Source organism: Leptosomus discolor, chromosome 14 (assembly GCF_034619465.1).
Source record: "Leptosomus discolor isolate bLepDis1 chromosome 14, bLepDis1.hap2, whole genome shotgun sequence".
Classification (NCBI taxonomy): domain Eukaryota; kingdom Metazoa; phylum Chordata; class Aves; order Leptosomiformes; family Leptosomidae; genus Leptosomus; species Leptosomus discolor.
The window spans coordinates 6,867,398-6,884,403 of NC_141404.1; the positions used below are offsets into that span (position 1 = coordinate 6,867,398).

General features: G+C 49.4%; 1 protein-coding gene across 1 annotated transcript in view; it reads left to right on the top strand.

Annotated features, from left to right (window-relative positions):
• Nucleotides 1-651: 651 nt before the first annotated feature.
• The window catches only part of ADAP1 (ArfGAP with dual PH domains 1), a 60,876-nt gene continuing 44,521 nt past the window's right edge, over nt 652-17,006 (top strand). Inside the window, exons 1-3 of the mRNA XM_086472962.1 lie at nt 652-736; nt 11,249-11,379; nt 12,866-12,957. Of these exons, the coding sequence (XP_086329088.1) occupies nt 652-736; nt 11,249-11,379; nt 12,866-12,957 (308 nt within the window). The remainder of the gene's footprint in view (nt 737-11,248; nt 11,380-12,865; nt 12,958-17,006) is intronic.

Here is a 17,006-nt window from a genome sequence, read left to right on the forward strand (position 1 = left end):
GCTCGTGAACCTGCCAACGTGCTCGAGTGGCGAGGCCCGGTCCAGCGAGGGCTGGGGTGCTGCGAGCCACAGCTGCCCCGAGGCGAGGACCCCCGGCCCCCACCCTCCCCACTGCCATCCCATGGGCGACAGCATCCCCTCCCCGTGCCGCAATGCCGGGGGGCGTCACGGTCACCCCAAATGACACCTGGGAAGGCCCCGCTGGGGGATGGGAAGCGCTCTGGGGGTGGGGACAGCGCGGGGGGGGGGGTGGGGGGGTGGCTGGGATGCCCTGATGGTCGGGGACCCCCCACGGTGACGGAGCGCCCCGGTGACGAGCGGCCGCTGGAGGTCGCGGGCGAGCGGCGCAGGGAAGCGGCGGAAAGGCGGAACCGGCGCCGTGCCCGGGCGGGCGGCACTGGCTCCAGCTCCGGCTCCGGCAGCAGCAGCGGAACGAGGAGGTGTCCAGGGCACAAACCGCCCCGGCGCGTCCGTGTGTCGTGTGTGTGTCCCCCCCCCCCGGCGGCGTTCACCTTGCGCGGGGCGAGCGGGGCCGCATGGAGCAGCCCGGCCGCGCCGCCCGCCTCGCCAGCGCCCCCCGCCCCGCGCCATGAAGCTCGTTTAGCCTCGGCGGAGCCCAGCGGAGCCCCGCACCGCCTGCCCGCCGCTTCCATGGCGAAGGAGAGGAGCAGGAAAGCGCTGGTGGAGCTGCTCCAGAGGCCGGGCAACGCGGCGTGCGCCGACTGCGCCGCCCCGGGTAAGGGCAGGGCGAGGCGGGGGGCGCCGGCGGCGGCCGCACCTGCCCGCACGGCACCGAGGCAGCGGCGAGGGGGGTTGGGGTCTGCCCTCTTCGGGAACGGCGGAGGGCTGTGGCTCGACCCCCCGCCACCCACCCCCGGGGGGAATGCAGCGGGGATGCTGCGGGGCAGGGTGGAGGGATGGGGATGCGCTGTCGCGGTACCAGCCCCGGCCGAAGGTATCGCGCCCCCCCCCCACTCCCGCCCCTCTCCCGGCCCGGCTCGGCTCCTCGCCCGGCCGTGGCAGCGCTGATGTCATCCCCGGCAGGTCCCCGCGGTCTGCAGTGCAGCCGGGGTGTCGTTCACCCGGCAGCGAGCGGGCGGCTGGGGCGGGGGCTCTGCCCTGGGGGGGTGCCCTGTGCTGCTGGAGGCGGCTTGTCCTCCGTGTCCCCTCGCCACCAGCCCGGCTTTTGTCGCTGTTCCTGCCCTATCGGTGAGCAAACAGATGGGGAGAAGCAGAGGCATCGCCGCGGGCATCCTGCCCGCCAGCCCTCGGCCGGTGTGCCGGCGGGGGTGCCTGCCCTGCGCCCCGCCGAGCGCCGCGCGGAGGACGGGGCCGAAGCGGCCGTAGGCGTCTTCGTGCGCGGAGAGGGGGAAATCCGAGCTAAGGACATCTTCCTCGCCCGTTGGGTGGTGGATTGGTGGGGTCGGGGTGTGAGCGTGGGAAAGCCTTTGGTCGTGCTGAGCAGGGTCTGCATGGTGTGGTGGGACCTGCCTTTGAGAAGCATCTTAGGAAATTGCGTAGCAGGTAACTTTGCTTTTTGTTAAAAAAAAAAAAAATCACTATAGGGGAACACCTAATTTTTTATTAGCTTGGGCAGGATGGCTCTGAAGAGGAAAGGATGTCCTTTTCAGCCTCTCTCATTCTATAGGTTAAAGAAAACCTAACACTTCAACTGAACCTTATTTTTCTGGCTGTTGATTTATTTGGGATTTCAAGATCTAGTGGATGCCGCCATCCATCTTGTAGCATTACCAATGGTTTTATGTTCCTAACCTACATCTTGGGACACTGCAGTTCACTTTCAGATGCATTGTGTCCCCCGGTACCAGGCTGGAAAGGACAAAGAACTTTCTGCACAGTGTGAACCGCTTTGCAGCGCTGCGCTGCTCTGCCTGCTCCCACCCATCTGCTGGCTGGTGTTGCTGGGTAACTGTACCAACCCACCTCTGAGGTATCTTGCTGAGCACAGCCTGGGCTCACCGAATAGGTGTCTGCCCAAATTATTCCTTCCTGGAGAAGACGTTACAAGTCTGGGCTATTCAGATCAATGGGGTAGTTCTCCCTTGTCCTGTGTGTAATATAAAGCCCCTCTGCAAAACAGGAAGTTTCTCAGCATCAGGAGGATGGAGATGAAGCTGTAGGTCAGTAAAATAGCTCACGTCAGGGAAAGAGGGTTGTTGATAAAGGCTCCAAATGGGCTTGTAAAGCAACAAACCTGTTATCTTGCTTTTGGTGACATTTGCACGCAGAGATGTCTTAGTGAATCTGAAACTTGGAGAGGAGAATTTGGGCCAGTGTCTTTTGTAACACAAGATGTGCTACATTAATACCATTCAGCCTTTCTTCTGAACTATCACGGCATTACACCCCTGGGACTGGATCTCTGTTTGTCAACCTAACTTCTTCAGTGACCGCTTTGCTTCAGTTTCTTCAGCAAACGAGAGCTACTTGTGGTGCTGTAACGTGCTCATCTGCCTGGGAGTGACGAAAAACCTGAGGCGCCCTGGGTTACTTAACATGAGTCAAGATATGTAACTTGTGTCTGCAGATAATATATAACATACTGAGGCTGGGTTTGGTTATTCGTCCTGGGTAGGTGTGGCAGGCCAGGTGTTTCTGGGCAGGAGATAAGGTGAGATAGGTGTCCAGAGAGCCCCCAGAGTGGGGGGCACAGAAAGATAAAGGTGAGGTAGAACTGGCTGACAGCTAGATCCTGGAAAAGCACCAAAGCAGAGGAAATAAACTGAGAGTGAAAGAAAAGGGAGGAGGGGAATGAACAGAAGACAAGGAAAGCTGGGTGTACTCCTGCTTTCCCACGTGTGTGTGTATCGTCATAGTGCTGATCTGGTACAGCTGGGGGTAAGAGAAAGGTCAAGATCCCTGATTCATTATTGCTGCTTCTGAGATGGGTGTGTTCCTTTCCCTGAAATCCCCAGTTAATACAGGATCCATGATAAGAGGTAGCCATTTAGCTCAGTGATACTGATAACAAAGGATAGGATGGGTTGGAAACATAACAGGAGAAATTTCTCTATTAGCCACTTTAATTTGTGTATTTGGAAGCTCACTGTGTTTTCTTTTGCTCTTGGAAATACTTGTTTTGGAAATCAACTAGTCAGTGAAAGTTTTGTGGTTTTTTTTCCTTCGCTGCTGTCAAAAAATGTTGTTTTCTTTTGTTACTGTTTTGGCATTTGGGTGAGGCTCAGTAGCCATAGCCCCGGAATAATGGCTTCTCCCAGGTAGTGTATGCTCATGTAACAAAAACTGGGGTTCCTGATGCAAAAGAGCTCACAGCTTGGCATCGTTGCAGCTAAACTGTGACCATGCAAAAAAAAATCAAAGCTTGGGATGGACAGGGAGCATCAGGGGAGGCGATGCTTTCCCTCCTAGGCTGCATAAGTAACTTTGTCTACTGCAGGGTCATCACATATTCTTGGGGAGATCTAGGCAAAACCTGCTGATTGCCTGGGTCTGGGCCAGAATACACCACTTAATTGTGACTGAGGATTATTTAAGTGGCCAAGTCCTGCAAGCAAAGCTGCTCAGTTCAAGACGTGTGTTCTCCTGGTTTGTGCACAGGATATGTACACTTGCAGCTGGGTGGGATGTGGTATTGAATGTGATGCTCAGGAAGGTCAGATCTGTGTTTTTCCCAGGACCAGTGTGTATGTCTGGCAGAAAAAACTCTTTCGCAAAAGCAGAGCTTCCAAAAACTCCTCCCAGATTTTGAGGACATGTCTCTGGTAGGGAGAACAGGCTTACGGTGGCCCTGGCCATGACAGCCGGAAGTGCAGAAAGGATGCTAAAGTAGCTAAGGTTTTTTGTTGTGGGTTTTTGTTTGTTTGTTTGTTTCTAGTTAGGTTTTTATAAATTGTATCTTTACAAAACCTTAATTTGCAATGAAATGTTGTTTTGAATAAAAACTGTTTCATCCATCTGTAGTGAATAATGAGATTGCATTAGCTGTATCTTTGAGACTGAATTCTAAGGTAGGAGCCACTGTAATAAAGTCATTATCTGGGGCATCGGGTCCCCTGTCATTATGTACTTCTGTAGTGAAGTCGGGGCTCTAGATGTTGATTCGCTGTGTGTTTGTTTTGGTGGGTTTAAAGATGTGCTTTCACAGTGAAGACAGCATGGTAAAAGCAGTCTTAAGTGCAAACTGAGCAATCTCACTGAACTGCTGGTGTGTAATGGCTCTCCACGTATTAGAATAATCTTTTTTTCTTCGAGACTAATGTGGCAGTTTAGCCTTTTTTTTTTTTTTTTTTTTTTCCCACTAAATGATTCTTTGTCTCAGGCAATCTTTCATCACATCATGAGATGGATGGTTATCTCGGGGCATAACAAGACCTTGAGTATTTCTTTCTTTACTCCATTATTCTATGACTTAGGCTTATGTTTCCACGGAGCAAGAATCATTTTACATTGTAGGAGGACAGGGAGGCTCTGAAGACAGAAATGGAAATCCCATCAAAGTGATCCTGTGGTTTAAACCCTCCGGCAGCAGTTTACGTGGCTTGTTTTTATCATTTTCATCTTATTGGGGGTGGATTACTGGGACACGGACCCCAGGTAACATTGACTTCAGTGCCTGAGGCTCAGAGGTGATGGGTGATGGAGGGGAGCCTGGTATCAGAGCTTTGTGCTGCAAAGCCAAGAAGATTTGGTATTTTGGTGTAAAAGAACATATAAAAGCTTGAGGGTGGGTGGTGTGTGGCTGAGGTGGTTGTAAACACCTTTCCTGCGGACCCAGCACCTTCTCATTTCTAAAGCAGGTGAAGCTTTTCCATTCCCTTGATGTCATGAAGTGAGGGAGTGATTAGAGGGAAACACTTGAGTGCTGGGGGGTTGCTGGAGTTGCTCAGGATTAAGGAGGGCACTGAAAGGGCTTGATCTCAACCCTTTCCTTCCCCTATCCAACCACCGGTCCTAAAAACACAGGTCAGGAAGACAACTGCCTGAGTCATCGGGTCCTGCCTCGTGCTGTCATCCGCAGTGACATCTCCCCATCCCCTCTGTGGAGCGGTGGGGCTCTGCCTCGCAGCTAGTTCTCTCTCTTGCCCCCACTACCTCCTACTGGAAAGCTGTTCCAGAGCTTCACCACTCTAATGGCGTGAAACGGGCTTTTCGTCTTCAAGCTAAAAGTGGAAACTTGTTCCCGCACCTCCATTGTCCTCTCACTGAAATAGTGATTTATTTTTTTTTTTTCCCCCAGGAATTTGCCAGCCCTTCTCCCTGGGCGTAAGCAGATTGGAGGGATATGAAGGGAAAAAATCCCACAGCAGTTGTGTTTAGCTCAATGCCACTTTCTGCAGGGAAAAGGACTTTTTGAAACAAAGGAGGTTTAATGTGACGGTGTTTTCTGTCGGGTCCCGATGCCTGGGTTGCAGCACAGCCGTGGGCTGCAGACAGCAAGCAGAGGGGGCTGCTGAGACCTGCCAGCTGAATAAAAGGACCTTGGCAAGTTTAGTGCCTTCACTGAAAAATTTTCCTACTTAGAGAGGAGTGTTGGTGGGAGGCTGTTTGGCTTCAGTTTTAATGTCTTTTATTGTTATTTTTAAATATGCATGACCAGGGTCTGTTTATTAACCTCCTAATCTTTCACCAAAGTAAATAGCAGCAGAACTTCAGTGCTGAACATGAAGTTCTTCTGGCTGGGGTGCAGTTGAGTGGCACGCAGAAAAGGCTTTTTGCTTGTGTTGATTGCACTAAAATCCCCATGGTTATATCCCATATCGCAGGGCAAGAGTTACCTTTCTAGTGCAAGGTAAAAAAGGTTTTGCTTACCTCGAGAGGTCCTCCTCTCCCTTCTAATTAGTCTTTATCACCTCAAACAGGGGAGTGAGATCAGAAACAGCTGTTGAATCTCCGTCCCAACAGAACACCGGCTCCCACCCAGCTGGTGTAGCGGGGATGCAGCCAGGCAGCTAATTAAGGGTCAGGCCATCGTTTGTGTGCTGGAGGATGTGTTAACAGCGTATTGCTGTGCATTGGCCATGTTCTTGCAGATATTTGTCTTGCTTAGCAGGATACTGTGCTATATATATTGTGAAAACTCTGGTTAAAGGCAAAAAGTGGAGTGTCCAAGTAAGTTTTGGGACTCCTGAATTCTTGCTCTTGTCTCATGGCTGCTTTGAGACTGCTACTGCTCTACTTTGTGTGATTTCACTTGGGTTGATGGCATCTAGGGATTTTCAAGCTGGAACTCTATGTTTATGTTCTGGATAAAGGAAATATTGATTATATATTTAAAAAATTAAATTCCACTGCCATCCCACTTCCAATCTTCTCTGCTTTCCTTTTGGTTTGTATAAATTGTTCTATGTCTTATGTTGGTTCTTCTTGTTTGTTATTTTTCTGGGTCCAGCCTTCGTTTTTCCCTCCGCAGACTGTTCTTAGGCCCGGTAATGCTGGGTACAAGCTGCAGAGCTCATTGTTCTCGGCACTGGGTTTTCCTGGGGCTTGTGGTGGCAAAAGGGGCTGGGTGGGGAAGTTAATTTCTGAATTAGCAGTGTTGCCCAAATTAGTTTCGTTTTGGATACTTCTCTAATCTCTGTCTGTGCCTTCCCTTTCAGATGAATGAGATAGGAAAGCACCACCCCAATGCCCTTCTCCTGAGTTTAGTTTAGCTTTATTTATTTAATTTTTAAAATGAAGTTGCATAAAGTTTTTTATTTTGAAAGGTCATTACAATCTGTTTGTAAGTGACCAGAAATCTCTACCACATTGGGCAGTGAAAGCTTTCTAGAGCTAGCATCAGTTGTTCTGGAGCAATGGTGCTGCAGGGTGAGGGACTTTCTGCACTTACAACAGTGTATTTGGTTTAATATTCCTCTTACTCCTTGTTAGTCTTTATTCCTTTTGGCTTGACATGATGGAATAAAGTCATTTAGGAATTTGAGCATGCCTTAGAGTTTTCATTAGGCTTCACTGCTGTTTACTTGGCATTCTGGAGATTTTAGGAAAAAAATAATCTCTTTTGGGCAGTGCCTAAAAGGTCTAGATTATTATATATTGCCATTTAGGTGCACTTTTTTGGGCCCTTCCCAGATAAAATGGCTTAAATAAAATTACTGAACTCCCCAGTAATATCCAGCATGGAGAATGCGTTCCAGCAGTTGAAGCGTCTAGCAGCAAGGTCGACTTCAGCTGGCCACGGAGACCTCAGCTCACTGCGGGCAGCCGTTCGCACCACCAGCCGTACAGCCTGGGGTCACTAGTTCACGAAACTAATGATGCTGCCCCAAAACTCGCTTATCTCCTAGGAAGGCGCTTATGTGACTTTATTTGTGTGCTTGATAAGATGTCTTATCTTGAAGCCTGCATTGGCACAGTCATTTGAAGGGTTAGAGTTTGTGAATATGCCACAGTCAGAGATCGCTGGCGTTATCTGCCGTGTTCCTGAGCTGAGAATTTTTCATATTGTTCATGCTGGAGAGAAGTAAAGAGAGAGGGACTGTGATGTGCTTGGGGAGCGCCGTAGCCACCAACACCCCCAAACTTTACAAAGGGCTTTGGAAAAGCATCCGTGCAGAAGTGGGTGCTCACCCCAGCCCGCAGCCATCTGCCTGGGAATCTGTCACCAGTTCCTGCAGAAGATGCGTGGGCGGAGTGGTCTCATAGCTAGGATTATTCAAAAATGGTGTCACAAGTGCAGGGAGAAGGTGAGAAGGAGAAGCAGCATTGGCAGGCCCCTTCAGAACATGGAGTCAGGGGATCCTCCACCCTCCTCCTTCCTGTCCGTGGGCAGAGCAGTGGCATGATGGGGAGTCACAGGGAGGCACCAGCCCAGGGGCTCACATGGGTCTATAACCCTCTGGCTTGTTCAGACGATGCTTAGGAATTGCTTTTTGCTTTCAACTGAAGTCCAGGAAAGGCCTGGGCAGGCTTGCTTTCTCAGTCAGATGTCTTCAGTCAGGAGAGCAAGAGCCATGAGAAATCTCTAATAAATTAATGTAACAGTGATGTTTCAGAGAGACTTCCCCTGGTTGGTCAGTTGGTTCTGGAGATTTTGCTACTTAGCAATCTTTTGGATGGGATTAAGTCAGCGCCTGAGGCCTTTGCACTCTCCTCCTGCCTGGTGTTCCCTTTGGTACTGAAAACAATTGCCAAATTTGTGTAGTTCTGGGCTGTGGCTGTCACAGAAAAGCAGCACACAACCTACCGACCATCTACAGCGCTTACATCCCCCCTTGCTGCCTGAATTTTGGATTTAAGAGGTAAGTGTTTCTAAAACCAGAAGAGCAAGGAAGGGGAAGTTGCTATTAATACACAGCAGCAATGCAAACTGCTGCTATCGGGTCTGGTGAGTAGAGAGAAGCATGCAGCTCTATCACGGTGCTTCTCAAAGTTTGCTGTGTGGGATGCTGTTGGTGTTGGATGGACATGGACCTTGGGCTTATGCAAGAGAAGAAACACTGAAAGGAAGATGGTCAGGAGGAGAGAGCTAGCGGGTCTGGTTTTATTGAACAAGCTGAGGTCATCTTTTCCAAGAGTTGAGTCACCACTGACCCTGTTGCCTCTGTTTGCTCCTCTGAAGTACTATCATCTGGAAGCCGTGCGCACATGCTCATGCTTTTGCTTTCTTAGTTAGATGTGGCTTGACATTGTGTGGAGCAGGGGGATGCGACTTTTAAGATTCTGGTCGGAAGAAAATACTGTCGGTGTGAGGAGAATGCTTTAAAGCCCCAGTTGTGATTGAAACCCATTGCTTCAGGTGCAGTTTACCCACACCAAGAAGAGACTGCTTGGGTATGAGTTGGCTCAGTGTCCACTGGAGCTGGAGTCTCCTCCATCTGAGCCTGAGAATCTTCTTGCAGGGTGTTCCTCCACCCAAATATGTCCTCATCCCTGACTGGAGGAAGGTGTGGTGTCTCCTGTCCTGTCGCACACAGCAGTGCAGGCAATGGAGGGGTTACTTCTTCAAGGGGACTAGGAAGTTGCAGACAATATGAAGAAATCCCCCTGTGCGCCTAAGAGAAATCTGTTACATAAAACAAGCGTTGGGGCTCCTGGTAAAACCTGTGGAGGTTTTACTTTGATACCCATTTTCCTGAGATAGGCACTGCTTTGATCAGGTCTCGTTACACCAGGCAGGCTTGGAGCATGGTTATTGCGGAGTGGCTGTGCTGAGCACAGGGAGCTGGTGGCTACGTTAGCTCCCGACTCCAAACTTTTCTGCCACGGCTTCCTCTTCCTCACCTCTGCTGTTGCTCTGTGGCCACCCCGTCCTCCAGACCCTCTTGCCTTTCCTTGTGCCTGACCCTCTGCGTGGAAGTCAGAGATGGGTTTTCCAACAAGAGACCCTGATGGTTTCACCTTGCCTGACTCACCTTGTTTGGTCCCATGGTCCTGGGCTGCCATGGGGCAGCAGTGGTGCACCTTGGAATGTTTTTGTGGTAGGAATTTTGTCAGGTCTCAGACTTTGATTACAACCACATGTGTGGAGATGGGAGGCGACAACACAAGGAATTAAAGCACAGAAATGTGCATGGGCATGCAAAACTCTTGATTCTTATTGCCAACCTATAACCCTATAACTGGCAGCAATCTGCTATCAGCATAAGTGGGGGTGCCTGACCTCGGGTGTGGTGTGTAGCCGAGTCACCCTGTCCTTGTGGAGGAGTGGGGTGAGGGTGTGGGGATCAGGGCTGGTGGGGCAGAGCACCCCATGTCCTCACTGGCGTGGCTGGATGCGGGCAGATCGACTTGACTCGTTTTATGTTTGCCAGGCCTGAGCTGTAGTTGTCGGGGTCTCACGTGAGGATGGGAGAAACAGAAAAGAAACGCCTTTCTTTGTGGCTCCTGGTCCCAGCGCTGTGCTAAGGGAGCTGCAGCTGATGGGACTCGTAACAGCGTGGGAATTTGCTCCCCTCTCCTGGGTGGGCACCCGGCTGCATCCGATGAGGCTGCTCATTTAGCTCTTGGATTTGTATCTGAACACAGCCCCCTCTGGGGAGCTGAATTGGTCTTCCCTAGGGTATGCTGGGGGGGGTTGGTGGCTGTCCCCATGGGCAGGGGCTGGTAGCAGACCTCAGTACTCTCTGCAGAGGAGTTGTGTTGCCCCATGGCAGCCTGCTCCCCTTGCGCTGACACAGCCAGACCATTAAATATGTATAAGGAGGAGAAAGCACATTCCCTTGCTTTTTATAAATAATTGCTGCACTGTGAGGAGCGAGTGTTTAGTGTAATTACTGCGGGGGAATAAACAAATGACAATTGGTGAGAAGGGAAGACCTGCCCTTACCCCTCAACAGCCCGGGGCGGTGGGGGGGCCGGAGGGCTCCCACTCGTGCGGGTTTGGGGGAGAATGGGGCAAGGGCTCCTCTGTGTTGGGGGGAGGTGGGGGATTGCGTGGCTTGCAAGGAAGCTCTTTCTGCTGGGGCGCAGCTGGAGTAGCAGGCGCTGACATTTGCTAGTCGGAGTTCAAACAAAGATCCCTGTATCGGCTTTATTAGCGAGGCAGCGCTGGGACACTGGTGGATGTGTCCTGCTCCCGGCCCCTGCTGTCCTCCGGTTCCTCTCTGTCTCTCTGAGCTTCAGGCAGTGCCTCTCCCAAGGAGGAATTTGGAGGCGAGGGACTGGTGTTTAAAGTGCTTTGTGTGAGACGCCAGCTCGGGGCTGTAAACAGCGCGTGGTTTTGCTCAGGGAAAGTAGAGAGCTGCCACTAGCAGCATTTTTCCATTAAGGCAAGGGCTGGAAACCTCCTGGCATGGAAGGATGTGCTGCTGGGCGGGCATAGCTGTGGGAGGAAAGTCTCTCTGTGGAGCACTCCTACTGTAAAAAATAAATACAATATAATAAAAAATAGCAAGGCAAGGGAGCAGCATAGCAGTTTCCCTGAGCTGTTTGTTTTAATTGTGCAATTTCTGTTCCACGCAGTGCTTGGGTGGGATTTACTGATGAAAGATGGACATTCACCTCTTCTCTTTGTGTGAGCATGGAGTGAGTTTGGGAGGTCTCGGGCATATGCAGTTGTCTGTGTTTTGGGTTTTTGTGAATAACGGCTGCACTTGAGGCTGCAAATCTGTTAACTGGTAGTTTAATTTGTATTACTATCAATATAAACTATCACACATCTCTGTTTTGCTTGTATTTTTATTTTATGCCTTTAAAATCGTGGAACTCGGACCTGTTGACTCCTGAACTCCCCTGCCATACCCTGTCCTGCCCCGTCTCTCCTTCTTCCTGTGCTGAATCCGATAGACCAGTCAAGCGCAATTCTCTCTTTCCTTCTTGCTTTCAGACCCAGACTGGGCATCCCACAGCCTAGGGATCTTCATTTGCTTGAATTGTTCAGGAATCCATCGCAATATTCCCCAAGTCAGCAAAGTGAAGTCGGTCCGTCTGGATGACTGGGATGATGCTCAAGTGGAGGTACGTGCATCTGAGACTTGAAGTACCAGTGAGTTTTGGTTGCTGCGTTTTGCCAGCAAAGCTGTAAAGCAGAGTCCTTTCTGAAGATGCCACAATAAATGTGATTTCAGAAAACATGTCTAGATAATTCCTGAATGTGGGAATGAGGTCTGTGATGCTGAGTGAAAAAGGAATAGCTGTTTCATGAAGAATTTGTGGGGATTTCCCTCACCCCTGTAAAAATGTCAATGAAATAGAGAGTGGAAATTACTAGTTTTAGATGAGTTGTCTTCTCCTCTTTCTTACATTACCTCTAGCCTAGACTAGGCAGTAGACTACACCCCTCTAGTCTACCACCCCTGCCCAGCTCAGCTCTTTCTGGCTTTGTTCCACTTAGTGTTCAAAACTCTTAAATTCACATCTTGAAGAACTGAACTCTCACAGTATGAATTCTTTCTATTTATGCCACACACCTGCCTAGATGTGGTGATGTTGCTAAAGGCAAGCCTACCCAGGAAACCTGTCTGCTTTGACTATTGATGTCTTTAAAAGCATGAAGAACACTACCAGTCATTGATCCTTATCTTGTATGTTGTAGATTTGAGGATTTTCTGAAAGCCACAGCTCATGGAGTCATGTATTTTATGAGAAAAATATGCCTGTGTGTTACATGGGTTTTCCCTTCCTTGATTTTTTTTGAGAATAGGTTGAATATGTAAACTTGAGAAGCTCATAATCATGAAAATAATAAAAAGAAAAGATGGGGGGGGGGCGGGGGGGAGAAAAAAGCTTAGTTGCTTGGAAAATAATGTGTTTTTTACACTTATAAAGTGACTTTCATAAAATTTATGAATACGTAAACATGTGGTTTTGTTTGCAGAGCTCTCAACTAGCCATTCGTATATGAGATCAGGAGGAAAGGAGGGCTGTCAGGGCAGAGATATTTTTATTTATTTATTTAATAATTCAAGCTCCTTTCTGAGGTTGCTGGCATGGCTTTGCAAAAATAAAATTACCCATTTGAAACAAGTGATGTGATCTAAAGCAAAGGGCCTGTTGTCGGAGACTATTACCTTGCTGGAGCTGTAACACATGAAGACTTAAAGTTAGTGTCAGGTTTTGCCCTCTGGTTACCTAATTTTTATGCTAGATGCCCTGCAAGCCATCTCATTCCTGTGCCTGCAAGTGGGAAATGCCACCGTGTGCTGCCTCCTGCTCCCATGGGGAACCGGTGAGGATCATGCACGTGTGACTGGGGCACGGACCTGTCCCCAGCGTTGTATTAAGCTGGGGGAGCCCTGGCAATAATAGTCAGTATTAATTTCTGAGCCTTGGTTTGCAGGCATGGTCTTTACGTCATCCATTCTGTGTGCAGTCCTGGGTAAACCTCTCAGTAAGTGAACAGAGGCCCCATCCCAATAATTTTATTACTCTGTAGAAGCAAAAGAGGACAAAGGAAAATACCGTTAACATTTTTTAATTCTTTCTGGTTTTTCTCTTTTTGCAGTTTATGGCCTCGAATGGAAACAATGTAGCAAAAGCAAAATATGAATCTAAAATGCCACCGTTTTATTACAAGCCAACATTTCTTGACTGTCAGTAAGTAAATACCTTTGCTGGTAAACAGCATTTATTTGTTTGTGCAGCTGCAGCCTCTGTAATATTTTAGTTTTAGCATGATACTTTTTTTTTTTTTAGCCACAAAGGAGGTTTCATTTATAAAAGGCCCTGAAAAATCTTCTTTTCTTCTGCACACATATGGTAGAGTTTATACTACATGTGGGATCTTATTTAATAAGTAGAGTTGAGATGATGCAGGGAAGTCAATAGTTTGTCTGTTCCCCAGACTCTTCCAAGTTTCTAAAGCTACAAAAATGCCAATTTCTACCCATTGATTTCCTCTGCCTTTCCAAATAGCCCTTCTACATCAAAACAGAACTTGGTTATCTGCTATATGAGATGCTAGGTTACTTGTAATGTGAAAAAGCTGGGGTTTAGTGCCAAAGTGGTGGGTTTTCTTGTTTTGCCCAAATGACAAATAATCTCCTCCATGAAGGCAAGTGAAAAGGTCTTGTCTCCCATACAGCGTAGAGTGAACCTCCCTAGTAAGCTGGGTTAGGTTTTGTAGACCAAGAAGGCTGAGCAGCCAGAACGTGCTGTACCATCCAGGGAGCAAGGAGATGAACTGAGATTGTTTTTTAGGGTCCAATCCTGCAGAGTACCAAGGGGGTTTTGTATCTCTATGAAACCAGCCTTTGTAGAGGGTCTGTAGGTCATAATTTCCAGAGCCAGTACTTTAGTATTAGCAAACTGGTAAGCACTGGTCCCTGACATCCCTCCCAGTATTGGTGCTTGAACTGGGTGTCACTAATTGAAGAGAGAGCTGTGGTTCGGTGGCATGGCAGTGGTGTGAAAAAAGTGCGCAAGGCTCTGAGCAGCCAGGTGATGTGTTCAAGCACCGTAAGAGACGCCCAGAACAGAAATACTGGAAGGGTTCATAGGGCTCCCTGTGTGAGGTGTTAGCTTTTGGGTAGGGAGGCTCTGTGGTGTTCCTCAAATCTGGAATCATACAGAAGGTGGGCTAAAGTGTCCATCCTCGAAGTGACTTTATCTATATTTTTGATCTTCTTGTAATAGCTGTTAAGAAGAGCTACTATCTTCCTACATCACGCAAAAAGCCTCTGATAGTGAAGACAAAAGAGGGCATCTGTCATGCCTGTGAAGTATCTCAGTGATGCATCCGTTACCCACTATTCAGTGATGCTTTGGGAAAACCTAGGTGCGAGTGGCGCTGCGTGGCCTGACAATTAAAAAAAAAGCATCCATGCAATGTCCCCAGGTCTTGGTTTTCACCTAAAATGGCTTCTGGCAGTGGCTTCCACTGTTCCTACAAGTGCAGAAATGATTTGAGGATTGGCAAAGCTGCTGTGTGTTGTGGAGGGGCGCTCTCTGTTGTGATTATCTTGCTAGGATTATTTTTCTCTAGGAAAAAAAAAACCCAGCCTCCGCTATTGTAGGAGGAAGCCCAAAGAGAAGCCACTGAGAAGTGCTCCCAGCCGGAGTGATCCCACAGGTCCAGGGGAGGAGGTGGTGCAAATGCAGCTGAACACGGCAGCACCATTGTTTTGTTTTTTTTTTTTTTTCTTCATTTCAGAAAAACAGCTTCGGCAAAGTGACCTTTTTGTTTTGTTTTGTTTTTAACCCTACCTCTCCTAAGGCAGAGAGAGGGAAAGGCTGGCATATGTTTGACCACGTTGGGACTTTGGGACCTTTCTCTTCCCGCCTTGAACTGGTCTTCAAGCATCACCCCTGCGTCCTGGCTTAGGGAAGGTGGGGAAGATGCTTCATGTGGGCGTTCCTGGGGACTAGGAAATGCTGATGTGTTGTGAGCATCTGAAAGGTCAAGGCTGTGATTTAGCAAGGACTCGTTATGGACAAATAATGCCCCAAACCTGGTGGCTGGAGGCGGTAGAGGGGACGTGCCTGGTGACAGTCAAGGACAAAACCTGCCTGCTCCTTCCTGTCCACAGTCAAGACTACAGGATGGCTGTTCCTCCACGTAACACAGGTCAGGCTTCCCACGTTTCTTCACACTCTAACCCACCCATCTCCGTGCCTCTTTCTTCCCTGACCAGCAGAGCTCGCAGCCCAAGGACAGATGTATCCTGTTGCTGCAGGATTTGGTGACCAGAGTTTTATGATGTGTGTCTCAACATCCTCATGGGGTCTGTGATGCCCCTTGCAGGTGGCTCTAGCATCCTTCTTATCCCTGGGCATCAACTTCTTCTTGCATCTTGCTGTCTAAATAGATTGCACTTCCTAAGATGGTGCATCTGCAAAAGGGAAATCACTGATAATTTCTTTCTTGCTTCTGCACAGAGTTGGGTTGAAACAAAATCCTTTGGCAGAGTGCTTATTTCCTTTGCCTTCTCCTTAGTGTCCCTTTGATACAAGGAAGAAGGGCGCACCAAGCTCTCCATACTACCCAGATGGCAGGAGAAGTTGCTGGCTCTGCCAGCAGCTGGGAGGTGGATGCCATCCTTGGTGAGCAGACAGCTCTCATGAACTGTCACAGTCCTGAGAGGATCTGGTACCGTGTTGGTGTCACTGAGCTCCAAAATCCCAGCAGTTGGCTGTGCTGTTTTGAGACCTGCATGTACTTCTGATGTTAAGGATGGAGAAGCAAGATTTTTTTCACCTAGTTGTCACGGGTAGGAGAAATTCTAGGGGATTTTAATTTTGTTTACGCTTAAGTCTCAGTGAAATTCAGTTAGATGTTGCACGCCAGCCTTATCTGCTGTTTTGTCCTTACAGGACAGGGACCTGTTTGATATTCAGGTCGTTCAGGAGCAGAGTCCTGGTTCTTTTCCATGCCTTGTCCCTGCCCGAGGGGGTGCAGAGCTTGTGCTAGGGGAGCCCATCTGGAAGGGGGCCAGATCTCTGCAGCTTGGGGCACCCTGAGATCTGCATGCAAATCGCACCCACCTCTCCTTGCATGGGTCAGGCTGAGAGATAGCAAAAGTGCGCCCTGCGGCTCAGGCAGCTTAGAGACCACGGGCACTTTCATTCCTTCTGCTGTCGGGCTGGCAGAAAAGTCTGTGGTTGGTTCTGTGCTCGGTTGGTTTGGCTTCCTTTGATAATGCAGCTCAGGCTTTGCCGCTACGATATTTTTCTTCCTCCATCCTGCGGTGCAGTTGCGCTCTGGGGAGCTCTGCCGAGTGGTGGCTGAGCTCCAACCGCAGCCCTGTCAGAGCTGTCTGCGAGCGCAGAGGGATGGCGCTGGCGCTCGGCCGGCGGCACTGGGGTGGTCGCTCTGTCCACATCTTCCTGATGCCCGACAGAGAGGCATGTTGCTGGGCTTATAACCTGTGAGAAACAGGAGCAGGAGGGTTGAGGGGGTTTTGTGTTGTTGTTTCTTTTTGGTTATTGATTGACTGATTAATTGGGAGGATGAGGCAAGGCTAGTCTTCCTGCAAGCGGCTGGAAGACTCTTTCTGGCCCTTTTGTGCTCCCAGCCAGTGCCTGTTTTGCACTGGGACGATTTTCAGCCTGGATGCTGTGATTTCTGAACTGAGCCTGGAGCTCTGCTCATGTAGGTGTTCCCTGGACCAGCACTTCTGGGTCTCTGCAGCAGCAGCAGGGTGCATTGGGATAGGTGCAGCCTCTTACAGGAACGGATCTCCTGACACTGCTGCAGTATAAGCAGCTGTGGGTACATTGCATGTTGGGAATGTTTTGAGGATGGTGTGCCAGGTTGTATTTTTCTTTCTCTAGTTAGAGGCTCTCTCTGCCTTTCAACAGATACATGCTAAACAAGAGCAGGGGAGTGCTGCTTTTTAAAGGGGCATATATTTAGCTTCCTCCCCGCCTCGCTGCAGTCCAGTCACTGCAATAGCATGAGTTGTTCCCAGCTTGCAGCCTGGGGTAGCATTGCAATGGATGACACCTCCATCCAGCGCTGGCACCGTGCCGTTGTGTGCCGACCCACGTTCTGCAGCATCAAGAGGTTTTGATGCTTCTAATCACAACAACCCGTGCTGGCCAGCTGCAGCGGCTGGGCAGGCTTTGTAGGAGCTGCCCTCAGACTTGGCATGGCAGGATGCTAATGTACGAGCTGTAATAAGGACAGGCTGTTTGTTCATTTGAAG